The sequence below is a fragment of the Zonotrichia albicollis genome, chromosome 18 (genome assembly GCF_047830755.1).
Source record: "Zonotrichia albicollis isolate bZonAlb1 chromosome 18, bZonAlb1.hap1, whole genome shotgun sequence".
NCBI lineage: Eukaryota > Metazoa > Chordata > Aves > Passeriformes > Passerellidae > Zonotrichia > Zonotrichia albicollis.
The window spans coordinates 4,722,149-4,736,226 of NC_133836.1; the positions used below are offsets into that span (position 1 = coordinate 4,722,149).

General features: G+C 51.5%; 1 protein-coding gene across 4 annotated transcripts in view; it reads left to right on the plus strand.

The window, feature by feature from the left end:
- Positions 1–14,078, plus strand: part of MYO18B (myosin XVIIIB) — a 67,660-nt gene that overhangs the window by 42,776 nt on the left and 10,806 nt on the right. For all 4 annotated transcript variants that reach the window (XM_074554343.1, XM_074554342.1, XM_074554341.1 and 1 more), the window contains exons 35-41: positions 447–560; positions 941–1,057; positions 1,695–1,778; positions 3,025–3,162; positions 3,328–3,513; positions 11,350–11,483; positions 12,456–12,617. In XM_074554343.1, coding sequence (XP_074410444.1) covers positions 447–560; positions 941–1,057; positions 1,695–1,778; positions 3,025–3,162; positions 3,328–3,513; positions 11,350–11,483; positions 12,456–12,617 — 935 coding nt within the window. The remainder of the gene's footprint in view (positions 1–446; positions 561–940; positions 1,058–1,694; positions 1,779–3,024; positions 3,163–3,327; positions 3,514–11,349; positions 11,484–12,455; positions 12,618–14,078) is intronic.

A 14,078-nucleotide genomic window follows, 5' to 3' on the forward strand; every position in this document is an offset into this window, starting at 1 on the left:
CCCTGTAAACCAGGAGCAGACAAGCTGAGGAGCAGCAGAGGTTTAAAACGTGGAGATTTCTGTGTTCTTTAGCAGGGAAAAATGCCCTGACACGAAATAAAACTACATGGACCTCCAAGGTAAAAAAGAGGGCAGTTTAATTTCTGACTCCGACATTTATTGATTTCCAAAAGTGACAGTGGATTCGAGGGTGACAGTGCCCACCTCTCCAATGACATTGGACAAACCAACAGTCCATCAAATTTCTCCTCCTCCATAAAAGAATGTAAAAATAAGTTATTTACATAAAGTGCATGACAAAGTGAATTATAAGACTATAAACATCAGAAGGTTTAGAAGAACTTAAAAAATAGGGTGACACCCTGTGAAAGTGGAAATAAGCATGGGGACAGCACCATCAGCATGTGGTTTCTCCTTTAATGATGATCCCCTGCACCTTTCCCCAGTTGGAAGAAAGTGAAGCCAAGTGTGCAGAGGCCCAGAGATACCAGCAGACAGCAGCCCAGGAGCTGGAGAACCTGCACACGGAGCTGGAGACCCTCAGCAGAAGCAAGACCCTGGTGGGTTCCATGGCAGGGCAGGTGGGAGGGCACAGTCCCACCTTGGGAGGTTTGGCAGCAATCAGCAGCTGCTGTGCTAAATCAGAAGTGTTTAATAAATCACCTTGGAGTGTTAATTACACCTCTGAGAATATTTATAAAACATCCCAGTGAATTTACTGAGTCTCCAAGGATATTCCTCACTAAATCACTTGGACTGTTTGGAAAGAGCAGCCCCCAGGGTGGGTAAATGGGTGGACAAAATTCCTGCGGGGGAGCAGCATCCCATGGTCCTGCCCTGGCTCTCTGATGGGCTGGGGGCTGTTGGCAGCACGTTCCAGAGGGGATTTGGTGGGCTCCCTGTGGGATCCATGATCCAGGAGCTGTGGAATCTCCTGCAGGTGGACGAGCAGCTGTTCCAGCTGCAGCACGAGCGAGCCGACCTGCTGAAGCGCATCGATGAGGACCAGGAGGACCTGAACGAGCTCATGGAAAAGCACAAGGCTCTGATCGCCCAGGTAGGGCTGGGGGAGCCTCTGCAGCCCTGGGAGGGCTCTCAGAAAGCCCTGCAGGCTGGCACAGAGCTGGCGGTGGCATCTGGAGGTGCACAGAGGGGTGAGGAGCCACAGAGATGCTGTGGTGAGGGAGGGAAAGCTCACAGCGCCAAATCCTCTCACCTGCAGTTTTTAATCTTTGTTCAAGAGGTGTTTTGCCTTTAGTTTCAACACCTGGAGAATCCTAGAGCTGTCCCTCTGTGTTGTTTTTATTCCTCCTTTCACCATTTTCTCCTCCAGAGGTTAAAAAGCACTGTCAGTCAGCCTTGGTGCTTTCAGTGCCATATCCAAACTATGCCAGGCTCTCTCAGAGGATTATCCTGGGAGCTGAGGGACCTCAAAACTCCCATGGGAGGGGGCAGGCTGGCAATTCACAGTCTGGTGCCCCTTGCAGAGGTGGTAGGGATCCAGGAGCCTGTGTGTGGAGCCATGACAATCCTGATCCACAAATAATTGTTTCAAAATTTCGGGAAGCTGCAGTGAGTTGGGAGAATGAAGCTCCATCAGGGCAGTCCAGGAGCAGCTCACTGGAGGTTCAGGCAGGAAGCAGCCCTCTGCTCTGAGCCCTGCTGCTCCCACTCCACATTTTCTGTTCCTGCAGTCGGCCACGGACATCGCTCAGATCCGGGAGCTGCAGACGCAGGTGGAGGATGTGAAGAAAGAAAAGCAGAGCCTGCAGGAGAAGGTAATTCCTGCAGGAGAAGGTAATTCCTGCCCAGCCTGTGGCACTCCTGCTGAGGAATGGGACTTTTTTAGGCTGGAGAAATCATTTTCTTGCAGAATTTTTGGGATTCACAGCCTGGTTTCTCCCTCCTCCCCTGCTGAACTGGGATGGGCTGAGCCCAGGGCTGCCCCAGGGTGGGCACCAACAAGGGCTGCACCCCCTCGCCTCTGAGGCTGTGCCAGCCCTCCTGGAGTGAGGGATTTAATTTTAAACACATGAGTAATCCCATTAAGTGAAGTGCTTTACTGGAGCGTGGCTAAGCTGCCCAGGAATCAGAAGCAGGAGGAGAGGGTGGTGCTTTGGAGATAGGCTGGATAAAAGGAGACAAATTCCTGTAGTTTTAGGTCAAATTCAAAACCTGAACCCGGGATCACTGAAAGGCCAATTTCCTTTGGAGATCTCAGTGTAAGAACCGAGGAAACAGCCTGGCCCAGGCAGCTTTCCACAAAGACTGTGAATTTTTACACCTGCTGTCCTCAAAGAGTGTGTGAGGAGAGAAGAGCAAAGGAGCCCCAGACATGTGTCCTGGCCAGCAGGTTCTCCATTCAGAGCCACACATTGCTGTCAGGCCTGTTCTGTGTGGCTCCAGCAGCAGGGAATTCTTTGGGAAAGGAGGGCAGTGCTTGCCACAACAACTCAGGGGCCAGCAGAGACCCCCAGGGCATGCGAGGAACTGGGGAGGGGTCCAGGAGAGGGGATCAGGAAAGGGGTTCAGCAGAGGGATCTGTGATGATGTTCACAGGGGTCCAAGGATGAGGGAAGAGATGAGGATCTGACTCCATGTTTCAGGCTTGATTTATTATTTTATGATATATATCATATTAAAACTATACTAAAAGAATAGACAAAAGGATTTCCTTTTCAGAAGGCTAGCTAAGAATAGAATAGCCAAGAATGGTAACAAAGGTTTGTGGCTCGGACTCTCTGTCTGAGTCATCTGGGCTGTGATTGGCCGTTAATTAGAAGCAACCACATGAGACCAATCACAGATCCACCTGTTGCATTCTACAGCAGCAGATAATCATTGTTTGCATTTTGTTCCTGAGGCCTTTCAGCTTCTCAGGAGGAAAAATGCTAAGGAAAGGATTTTTTATGAAAAGATGTCTGTGACAGGGGTCCAGGAGAGGGTTTCAGGAAAGGGGTTCAACAGAGAGGATCAGCAGAGGGGCTGGGGGATGCTGATGCTGACACAGCCCTGCTCTCCCAGCTGCAGGCAGCTCAGGCCAGGGCAGCCCAGCTGGAGCAGTGCCCGGCCGAGCGCTCCATCGTCAGCCGGCAGGAAGCTCGGATCCGGGACCTGGAGAGCCAGCTGGACTTCCAGGCCGTGCAGATGAAGCGCTTCGAGGTACCCCCTGCTCCCCTGGCAGTGCCACCGCCCCACCTGGGGGGACAGCAGCACCTGGGAAGGGCTGGGGCAGCACAGGGTGTTGGTGGCGCTGCTGCTCTCTCTGTGACCGCCAGCAGTGCCTTGGCGCTCCCAGGGACATTCCCAACTCCTCACCTTCCCCAGGTGCTGGTGCTGCGCCTGCGGGACAGCATCATCCAGATGGGAGAGGAGCTGGAGAAGGCGGCCGAGTCGGAGGCGCGGGAGAGGGAGAGCAGCAGGTACTACCAGAGGAGGATGCAGGAGATGAAGGCTGACATGGACGAGCTGGTGCAGAGGGAGCTGGAGTCCAGCCGCCGGCGCGTGGAGCTGGTGAGGTTTGGGGTGCTCCTGCCAGGCTTTGGGGGGTCCCATGGGCACAGGGGTTTGGAGGTGACCCCTCATAGCCCCTGGGTTGGTTTGAGGGCTCGAGAAACTCATTTTTGTGGGCTCCTTTGTGCGCTGTGGCTCTGGGGATGGAGTTGTTCCTCTGGGAGCGACAGGGAATTGCTTTGCAGCTCTCTGCAGCACCAAACCATTGAACAAAAGCTGTTTTTGAGGACCCTCATGTTCCTTTTCCCCATGGCTGGTCTGGGAGCCTGGAGAGTCACTCTGCTCCATGTTTTCTTGTGGGAATGATGTGGCTTTGCCTGCTCTCATAGAAATGCAGTTCCCGTGTGGACGTGGCACTTGGGGACGTGGTTTAGTGGTGGAGCAACAGTTGGACTGGATGATCTTGGAGGTATTTCCATCCTAGGTGAATCTATGATTCCAAGTTAGGTCATTCCTGCAGCTCCTCATGCTGGTTCTCCTCATGTCAGGCAGAACCACAGTGGGTGGGAAACGGCCTGGCCCTGAGTGCTGGTCACAGGACTGGCTGTGCCAGGCTGGCTGTGCCAGGCTCAGCCCAAGCACCAGCTCCTCCTGGAGCTCCTGGCTTTGCCAAACCCGCCCTGTGTCTGCACAGACAGTGCCAACCAGCAGCAAAATCCACTCTGAACAAGCAGAGCCCCAGCTGGCTTTGGAGAGCAGCAGAAATAGATTCACCTTCACTTCCCAGCCCTTTCCAGAGTCTCTTTTCATGTTGCTTCTTCCAGTAATCCAAGGGAAAGCCTCGCTCCCGAGTGGTAATTGAAAGATATTGCACTTCTGCTGGCAGCAGGGCTGAATTAGGAGCAGTTATTTTATCAATAATCTTTTAGTTAGCAATCAAGGAGATTTCAGGATTTATTCTGCCCCAAGGCTGCCAAGCCTTGCCGAGGGGGGAGTGGTGTGAATGATTCCCAATCCTCTGCCTGCACCAGGGTCAGGCTTTGCCCTTGCTCTACCAGGCTCAGCCCTGCCTTCTCCAGACTCCCCTGGGCATGGAATGGGGTCAAATCTCAGCCTCTGATGCTCTGCAGAGCTGTGAGAAGGGCTGGGAAGGATGGAGAATGGTTAGGAAGGGTGGAACAGGGTCTGGGAAGGATGGAAAATGGCTGGGAAGGATGGAAAATGGCTGGGAAGGATGGAAAACGGCTGGGAAGAATGGAGAAGGGGCTGGGAAGGATGGAGAAGAGAGAGGCTGTGCTGAGGTGCCATGGGCATCCTGGGCTCCCTGATCCCTGTGGTATTGGGGAGCCCTGGCTGTGGGTGCTGTGATATTGGGTGTTTGCTGCAGCTCTACTGGAAGGGCAGTGTTTGGAACATGGATTCTGTTGGGATGGGGGTGTGTTCTTTTTGCTGTATTTTTGGGGGTTGTGCCTGTATTTTTAGCAGCTTTCTGAATGTTTCATATGGGGAGGTACAGGAGCTTCTTGTGTTCTCCCAGATAAAGTGTACAGAGAGGTCTGAAAGGGATTTTAGAGGCACCTCCCTCAAATCAGACACAAACAGCTGAACTTGCAAGGCAGGACTGAGGTCTCTGGGTTTATCCAGATATTTGGGGTTATCTGGCAGGAGAAAGGAGCAGGGGGGCTCCCCCAGACACAGCTGCCCATCCCAGCTTTCCCATGGGGATTGCTCAATAGGAACTGGCTCCAGGCCCTGCTGTGACATTCCTGGGAGCAGAGGCATCCCCCAGACTGTGTCCTCTGAAGAGCACTTGAATTAAACATGGACCAGAGCTGTGATCAGGGAGCCCAGCCCAGCCTGGTGGGGAGCATCAATAGTTAATAGAAAGCCACTTATGGCTCTGCTCCTGCTAAATCCCCCATCAATTATAAATCCAGCCTGAATTATTCACTTGACATTACTTAAGTCGTGCTCTGCTCCTAACAATTTTTGAAAAACTTATTTAAATACACGACGGTGAGGTTGTGGACTTTACCACACACTGTTCAGGTTTAAAGGAGGGTGTTGAAAGGACAAATTCCTGGCAGAGATTGGGTTAAAAATCATGTCTTGTTTCATTGCTGCTGCCTGTATATGTAGATATATATATAGAATATATATACAATATACAGAATAGGAGGTATTTTGTCCTCACTGCTCATATTTATCAGTGGAAAATCCTGTGCCACCATCCCCAGCCAGGCTCAGGGTGTCTCCATTCCATCCCTCCTTCTTTTCCCACCCAGTTCACGGCACTTGGGAGGCAGCCTTGTGCCATTCAGCAGGGAATACCCAGTGAGGAGCAGGGATGAGAGCTGGCTGCCAGGCAGATGGCTCTGCCTCATGAATTTTGCAAGAAGGATGGGTTTTGAACACTTTCCAGGCGTGTTTGGTAATGATGGGGGTAGGACTTGGCCCTGCTGGACTCTCTTTGCTCTGGCTGCGCATCCTGGGCTTTTCCTCCCTGGAGCTGGAGCTCCTTTCCCAATAAAATCTGGATCCCAGCCTGCAGCAGCTCCTCAATTCTCAGCTGCTGGGTTGGCACCCAGAGCTTGACAGGCCTAGGATGGAAGGGATGGAACAGGGGTTAGGAAGGGTGGAGAAGGGGCTGGGAAGGATGGAGAAGGGCTGGGGAGGATGGAACAGGGATTGGGAAGGATGGAGAAGGGCTGGAAAGAGTGGAACAGAGTCTGAGAGGGATGGAGCAGGAGCTGGGAAAGGTGGAGAAGGGCTGGGAGGGATGGAACAGGGATTGGGAGTGATCGAACAGAGGCTGGGAAGGGTGAACAGGGGCTGGGAAGGGTGGAACACGCTAGGAAGGGTGGAGAAGGATTAGGAGGGATGGAACAGGGGCTGGGAAGGATGGAAGAGGGGCTGGAAAGGGTGGAGAAAGGCTGGGAGGGATGGAACAGGGGTTGGGAAGGATGGAGAAGGGCTGGGAAGAGTGGAACAGAGTCTGAGAAGGATGGAGCAGGGGCTGGGAAAGGTGGAGAAGGGCTGGGAGGGATGGAACAGGGGTTGGGAAGGATGGAACAGGGGCTGGGAAAGGTGGAGAAGGGATGGGAGGGATGGAACAGGGGTTGGGAAGGATGGAACAGGGGCTGGGAAGGATGGAGAAGGGCTGGGAAGGGTGGAACAGGGTCTGGGAAGGGTGGAGAAGGGTTGGGAAGGGTGGAACAGGAGCTGGGAAGGATGGAACAGGAGCTGGGAAGGGTGGAGGAGGGTTGGGAAGGGTGGAACAGGAGCTGGGAAGTGTGGAACAGGAGCTGGGAAGGATGGAACAGGAGCTGGGAAGGGTGGAGAAGGGCTGGGAAGGATGGAGAAGGTTTGGGAAGGATGGAGAAGCACTGTGAAGGATGGAGCAGGGATTGGGAGGGATGGAGAAGGGCTGGGAGCAGCAGGAATGGGGAACAATGAGTGGCTGTCCCAGTGTCTGGGTTTCCTTCCCGAGGCTGCTCCTAGGGGAGGATGGTGCTGCCTGTGCTGCTCTGACTGAGCTGCCTGCAGAGTTTGGATTTCATGGCACAGCTCAAACATCTGGATGAGGGCTCTGGGGTGAAAACTCAGCAATGGGGTCCAACCATGGGCAGGAGCTGCTCAGGTCTCTTCTTTGGAGAACCAGGAGACTTCTTGGTGGAATTCCTAGGGAAAAACAGGGTCTGAGCCAACTGGGATGGAGCCCTGGCTGGTTGAGGCACAATCCAGGGATTTCTGGGTGTCCTCCTGTCCCTCTGTGCCCAGCACAGCTCCACTGAACCCTCCCCCGAGCACACCAGGGGGGCTGGTGGGTGCTAACCTAAAATCAGCTTTCTTTAATGAAGCTGTGAAACTCATCAGCGCAATAATTAACTCATTTTACAGAAAACTGAAGAGCAGGTGTGAAGATATTCTTCACAAGTTTGGTTTTTTTTGTGAGAGGCTCAGTGTAAATAGTGCAAATAAACTTTTTTTTTTTTCCTGGTTCTTTTGCTGGCAGATCTTTGTGCCCTGGCCCTGCTAAGACCAAGTTGTGTGACACAATAGGATTAGGGGGTTTTGCTCATTTGCAAACTATGAAGGGTTTTGGGGTTTTTTGCTGGTTTTTTTTTTTGGGGTGTGGTTTTTTAAAATGTGTTTTGGGGGTTTTGTGCGTGTGTTTTTGGGATTTTTGTTGTTGGTTTTTTTTTTATGTTTTTCTAGGGTTTTTGTGTGGTTTTTGGGGGGGGTTTTAAATGTTTTTTTGGTGTTTTTTCTGCTTTTTTCGTGGGTTTTTTGTTTGGTTTTTTTTTGGGAGGCTTTTTAGTTTCATTTTTTTTGTTTTTTTTATTTTTGGGGAGGCTTTTTGTTTTGTTTTGGGGTGGTTTTGGCTTTTTTGGGTTGTTTTTTTTTGTTTTGGTTTGAGTTTTTGGTTTTTTGGTGGGTTTTTTTGTTTTCTTTTTGGGTTTTTTTGTGTGTGGTTTTTTTGTTTTTTTTTTGTTTGTTCCTTATGTTTTTATTGGTTTTTTTGTGTGTGGTTTTTTTTGGTTTTTCATGACTTTTTGGTGGGGTTTTTGTGTGGGTTCTTTTTTGCTTTTGTGAGTTTTTTTAATTTTGTGGTTTTTTTTTTCTTTTTTTGGTTTGTTTTTGTTTTGGTTCGGGTTTTGGGTTTTTTTGTGTTTTTTTTGTGTTTGTTTTTTGGGTTTTTATGGGGTTTTGTGTCTGGTTTTTTTGGGGTTTTTTGTGTCTGCTTTTGTGTTTGTTTTTTGGGTTTTTTTTGGTTGGCTTATTGTGGGTGTGTTGTTGGTTTGTTTTTGTTTGTTTTTGGTTTGTTTTCTGCTTTTTTTTTTTTTTTGACGCCTTTGAGGAGCTCTAATGACAATTACCATCAAAGGCAGCCGGTCCTTAGAGGTGATGGAGGAGCCAGGAGTGAAACCTCGGTGCCTATTTGCAAATTAGGGCTGCTGTGGTTCGGCTTTGCCTTTAAAAACAGTCAATTCCTCAGGAATCCATCAGCTGCTCACGCACCAATTACACGGTGCTCACACTGCAGCCTTCAACCCAGCGAATTTTTGTCACTTCAAACTTTCCCAAAAACCCCGCGAGTTAACGGCTTAATTAAAAATAATCATGATGGATGAGTTCTGCAGGTGCGGGCTCAGTTATTAGAAGAAAAAGGGATTTGAGTTGGATTAATTAGATTACACTTGACTCGGGGTGGATGGGAGCGAGCAGAGGTGGTGTTGTCACAGCAGAAGCACAAACAAAAATACAAAAACCATAAAAATACAAAAATACAAAAATAAACATGAGGTGGTGACAAGGACGCGGTGCTGGCCTGGGAATCCTTTGGAGTCCCGGGGATCATTGCACTGCTGGTTTTGTTAATCTCCTTTTAACCTCTCCTCAGATAATTCTGAGACAAAATTAGGGGGAAAAAAGCCTCTTAAGGAAAAGAAGGTTTAGAAATCCCCTTCCATGAGGGATGTGCAGAATATTTTCAGGAGTGAGAGCAGCTCCCTGTGGGTTTGATGAGTGCCAGGCATTGCTGAGTGTGCTCCTGTCCCCTTGTTCCTGGGGAAACCTTTAATCCAGGCTCCCTGTCAGCAGGGATCAACCTCAGCCTTCTCAAACCATGGATTCTGACCCACCAGCAGAGCCAGGCCTTTGCTCTGGGGCAATGGGAGAATCTGGTTTGGAAATGTATTCAGAACCAGGCAGAATGTATATTTTATTTATTGATGATGAAATATACATCAGCCAGGGGTTCTGAGCTGGTCAGGCTGGTCCTGCTGTGCATGTCTGACTGGTTTGGTGGGAGCAGCCAGAGATGCTGGTGCCAAAAGGGGTTTAACAGCAGATGATGCTCCTTTTAGCCCCTCGGGTCCCTCATGGTGCAGATCACCCAATAATGTGAGTTTTCCCCTTTATTTCTCCCCATTTTCTGCTCAGAGGAAACAAAAAGCCAGCTCTGCCCAGTGTGAGGGTGTCAGTTCTCAGCCCAGGGACTGTGAAAAGAGAAAAGCTCCTTGGATTTACATTTAGATGGAAACAACGTGTGTCAAAGGTGTCCTGCATCTCCCTGGGTGCCAGGGGCCTGGTGCTGGGCCTTGTCAATTTGTGCTCTGCAGGCAGCGTTTTTCCATCTGAAATTGAATCATTGTGGCAAAATTATTCCTTTCCTTGAGACAATTGTAGGGTTTGGAGAAAAACATGAGATGTCTCTGCGGATGAGATTTGGGACAGCTGGGATGTGGGGTTGAGCAGTGTCAGATTGATTTTGTGGCTCACATTTAAATCACCCCTCGGGTGGATGATAGATCCCAAATCCCCCTCCCGAGGCCACCAGTGTGTGTGCCACAAACTGTGGGTGCCAGGGATGTCCTGGGGGTTCCAGGGGTGTCCTGGGGATGGCAGGGGGAGCCCCATCTCAGCAGCATCACCTGGGATGGTCCCTTCCCTCTCATCATTCTCAGGATCATGCAGAAGGTAGCAAGTTCAGGGAGGCTCCACCAGCCAGGGGGACCCCTCCAGCACCCAGGGCATTCTGTTTGCTGCTCCCACAGCCATCTCAGGGAATTTCTGTGTTTGTGGCCAGAGAAGTGGTTTTGGAGTGCTGGTAGGAGGATATTGTTCTGTGCCTCCCTGCCCATCGCTGTTAACAGCAGCAGGACAGAGGAGTGGAATTAAATGCAGCCACTGAACTGTATTTGATTTGTGCCATAGCCTGCAGGTGAGTCAATAGAGGCTCTTATCAGCCTGTGGAAGGGCTCAGCTTTTATCAGGCAGCAGTTCCACTCCCTGCTCCTGCAGTCCCAAATACTGAACCCAGGCACGTGGGCACCCAGAGCTTGGGGCTCTTTGCTCCTCTCAGGGTTGGTGCTTCACTGTGAGCCCTGTTCTGAGCCCCTGCAGCCCCTGATGAAACACTTCCCTTCATGAAACAGCTCCTTTCCACCTTGTCCCTGAGCCAGGAGGGAAGTTGGAAACACCAAGTTTCAGAAAACTTCTCATCAGCAGTGAGGTTTTCGCCAGTGCGTTCCCAGGAGCTGCTGTGACACCCAAACTGGGCTGTTCCTTTCCATGTTTTGATGAACTGAGATGCTCTTGCCCCAGGCCCTGTGTGCCTGGTGATTCCAGGCCTTCCATTATTTACTGTGACAGAGTGCCAGCTCCTGTGCCCTGGCCTGTCTCAAGTCATCCCTCACCTTGTCACTGCTGCCGTGGCGATTTCACAGCTGGCAGCTTCCATCACTGTGGATCTGCTGCTCCCTCCTCTCTGCTCTTTGATGGCCTAGGAACAGCAGGAGGGGTTCCTTCCCAGCTGGAAGGATGTGGAATGTGGTGAGCATGGGTGCAGGGCCAGGCTGGTGCCCTTGGTGTGCAAGGTGGGAGATGTTGGGTCCATGGAGCTGTATGGGTCTTGTCAGATTGTGAATCCTGGAATGGTTTGGGTTGCTGGGACCTCAAAACTCATCCAGTCCCTCCCCTGCCATAGGCAGGGACTCCTTCCACTATCTCAGGTAGGTCCAAGCCTTGTCCTAAGCTGGTCTGGGACACTTCCAGGGATGGGACAGTCAGAGCTTCTCTGAGCACCCCGTGCCAGAGCCTCACCAGCCTCCCAGGGAAGAATTTCTTCCTAATATCCCATCTAACCCTGCCTCTGACAGTGGGTAGCATTTCCTCTGTCTTGTCACTCCATACCCTTATCCAAAATTCCTCTCCAGCTCTCCTGGAGCCCCTTTGAGCACTGGAAGGTGCTGGAAGATGCAGTTTATGTTCACAAGCACCACAGGGCACGGTGCAGCTAACCAGCCCCCACGGGCAGCACTGGGGTGGGTGTGGGATGGTTCAGCAGTCTCCAAGGTTGGTGCAGACCCTCTCCTGGTGTCCCCTGTGCAGGAGCAGCAGCTGGCAGAGCTGGCAGAGGTGCGGCAGGGGCTGCAGGCTGACCTGGGCACCTCCATCCGCCGCATCACAGACCTGCAGGTGGCCCTGGAGGGGCTGCGGGACAGCGATGACAGCGATGCTGACAGGTGAGAGCAGGGCTGGGGGGTGTCAGAACTCAGTGCATCCCTCCGGGTGTCCAGAGCCGGGGGGCTCAGAGACCCTGGCACACAGCCCAAAACACCTGGGGATTTGATTTTGACCCTTGGAGGAAGTCACCAACTTTGTAGGAGGACGTGAAAGCCACACAGGTTTGAATAGTGTAATAACAAAATGATCACAGGGTGAAAATGTAGATTTTAAGATTTTTGGTATGGGGGTTATGGGGACAAGATGGAGGAACTTGGGCATGTCCGGCCTTTCTTTCTTCTTCTTGCTCTCCATTTTCTGCAGTGATGTTGGCACTTTGGGATTGGTTTAGAGTAGAAGTGCACTGTTTTCTTGGTCCAGCGGTCACAACCTGCAGGCAAACATCTCGGTTTGGTCAGCTTGCCTCCCCCACACACCTGCCCAGGGTTGGGGGTCTCAGTCCCAGTCCTTGGAAGGAGGAGAGTGGCTTTTCACATGGGGGTTCTATGTCTCAGTCCTTGGAAGGAGCAGAGGGGCCTTTTCACATGGGGGTTCCATGTCTCAGTCCCTGATGGAGCAGAGGGGCCTTTTCACATGGGGGTTCCATGTCTCAGTCCTTGATGGGGAGGCTCCTTACATCTCAGTCTGTCTGTCATGGTGGTTCTAAAACAGGTGAGGGTCTTCTGTGGGAGACCACCCGAAACTCAGGAGAAGTCCAGCCAGGCCGAGAGGTGGGACAGCTTCCAAGGCTGTTGTTGCGAACAGGGCATGGTGCCCTCTTCTTAGCATACAGCAAACAAACCTGTGAAAACAAATAACACTGAGCTTTCAGCTCTCAGGGCCTTTGGCATGTAACTTTCTCCTTCAGAGATTCTAGACGGGGGGGGGTCTTCTCTCCAGTGGTCCCCCAATGACAATTGTGAGGCAGATGAGGGAAAATTCTCACAGACTCTCACAACCCATCCATTAAAACGTCTCTCCTGTCCCCCCAGGGATGCCTGCTCCACTGTTGGCTCCGTGCTCAGCCTGGAGCCTGCAGAGAGCGTCAAGTCCTGGCCGAGCTCCTCCTCAGGCTGGACGTCCCTGCTGAGTGCCAGCGTGGCCGGGAGCGCTTCAGCACCATCCGTGGGCAGCCGCAGCACCCAGAGCCTCAGGTGAGGGACCCCAGCCCATCCTGGGGGTGCTGAGCTGTGGGGGCTTCCTCTGGGATGCACAGGATGGAGCTCAGAGGGACCCGTGGTGTTTAAGGTTAAAACATCAAACCGAGGGAGGCAGTCACTGCCACGGCGGGGATCAGTGAAACACCAGATGAAAGTCGCTTCATCAAAAACGTGCTTCAAGCAGGAAAATATCCCTTGATGTGTTCTCTGGAGATAATTTAAAGAGGCATTGCAGCCTGTTTGAGGATTTGTATGCCATATGCTTGCCGCTGAGGGAGAGGGATGCATTTCTACTGTTCTAATATCAAATATGTTAATTTTTGGTGGTGATGCTGATGGGCTGGGGGAGAGATGGAGAGGGGCCCAAGCACCTGCACAGCCCAAATGCTTTGCTCTGTGAGTGCCCATCCTGAATTGGTGCCCATCAGAGGGACCACCCAGTCCAGAGAAAAACTCCATTTCTGTGTCACAGAGAAATTTGTGTTTCGTGTGTGAAACAATCCCATGGCTTGAGTTTGGAAAAAATCTGTAAATCAGGTCTGGGGCTGCGCTGTGGAGGGAGCTGGTGAGGATGGAGAAGGGTATTGGAGGTTTGTGAGGGCAGAGATGGAGCAGGGATGGAATCCTAGGGCAGGGAGAAGAATGGGCTCCAGAGAGCATCATCCCCCTGTAGGGAAGGTGGCCAAGGTGCCAGCCATCCAAACTCAGGGTGGGCAGGGCTGAAATTCAGGGTGGGCAGGGCTGGCAGTGCCCCTGCTCACAGTCCCTGTGATTCAGGACCTCCCCACCTCACTGCTCCCCCATAGATGCTGTCTCAGGACATGCATCACTACTTTCCCAGTTTTTCTCCCCATAACCAGGGCAGGTGCCAGGCTGAGGCTGGGCACAGCTCCCTGCAGGTGAAGATGCTCTGAGGTGACAGGATTTGTCAGGGTTGTGAGCACAGTCTCACTGCAGACATTAGTATTAATCTCCCTGCTCTGATTCCGGAGAGCTGCATCCCCACAGCCCCCACCTGCCTTGTTCAGGAGAATCACTGTTGTCAGAAATGATGTTCTGAAGAGAAATTCCCCTGCAGGAAACACCCTGGGTGAGCTGGAGCAGTCTGGGGAGGTACAAGGCAGAGTTTAAGAGCAGTCAGACCTGTGGGGAGGTCACAGAATCCTGGAATGCTTTGGGTTGGAAGGGACATTAAAAATCATCCCATTCCAACTCCCATAGACCAGTGATGAGTGGGAGCTCTGAGACCAGTGGGCTGAGCTCACTGGGAGCCTGCACAATAAATAAAGCCCTTCCTAAGTGCTGCTGAGGAGGCTTTGGTGCAAATAACCCAGCTCTGATCATTAATGAATGACAGAAAAACAGGCATTGTGGCTAATATCTTATTTCTGGTATATATATCCAATCTATAGCTTGGATTTATAGTAGAAGACATACAGACTTTCAGGTTGGACG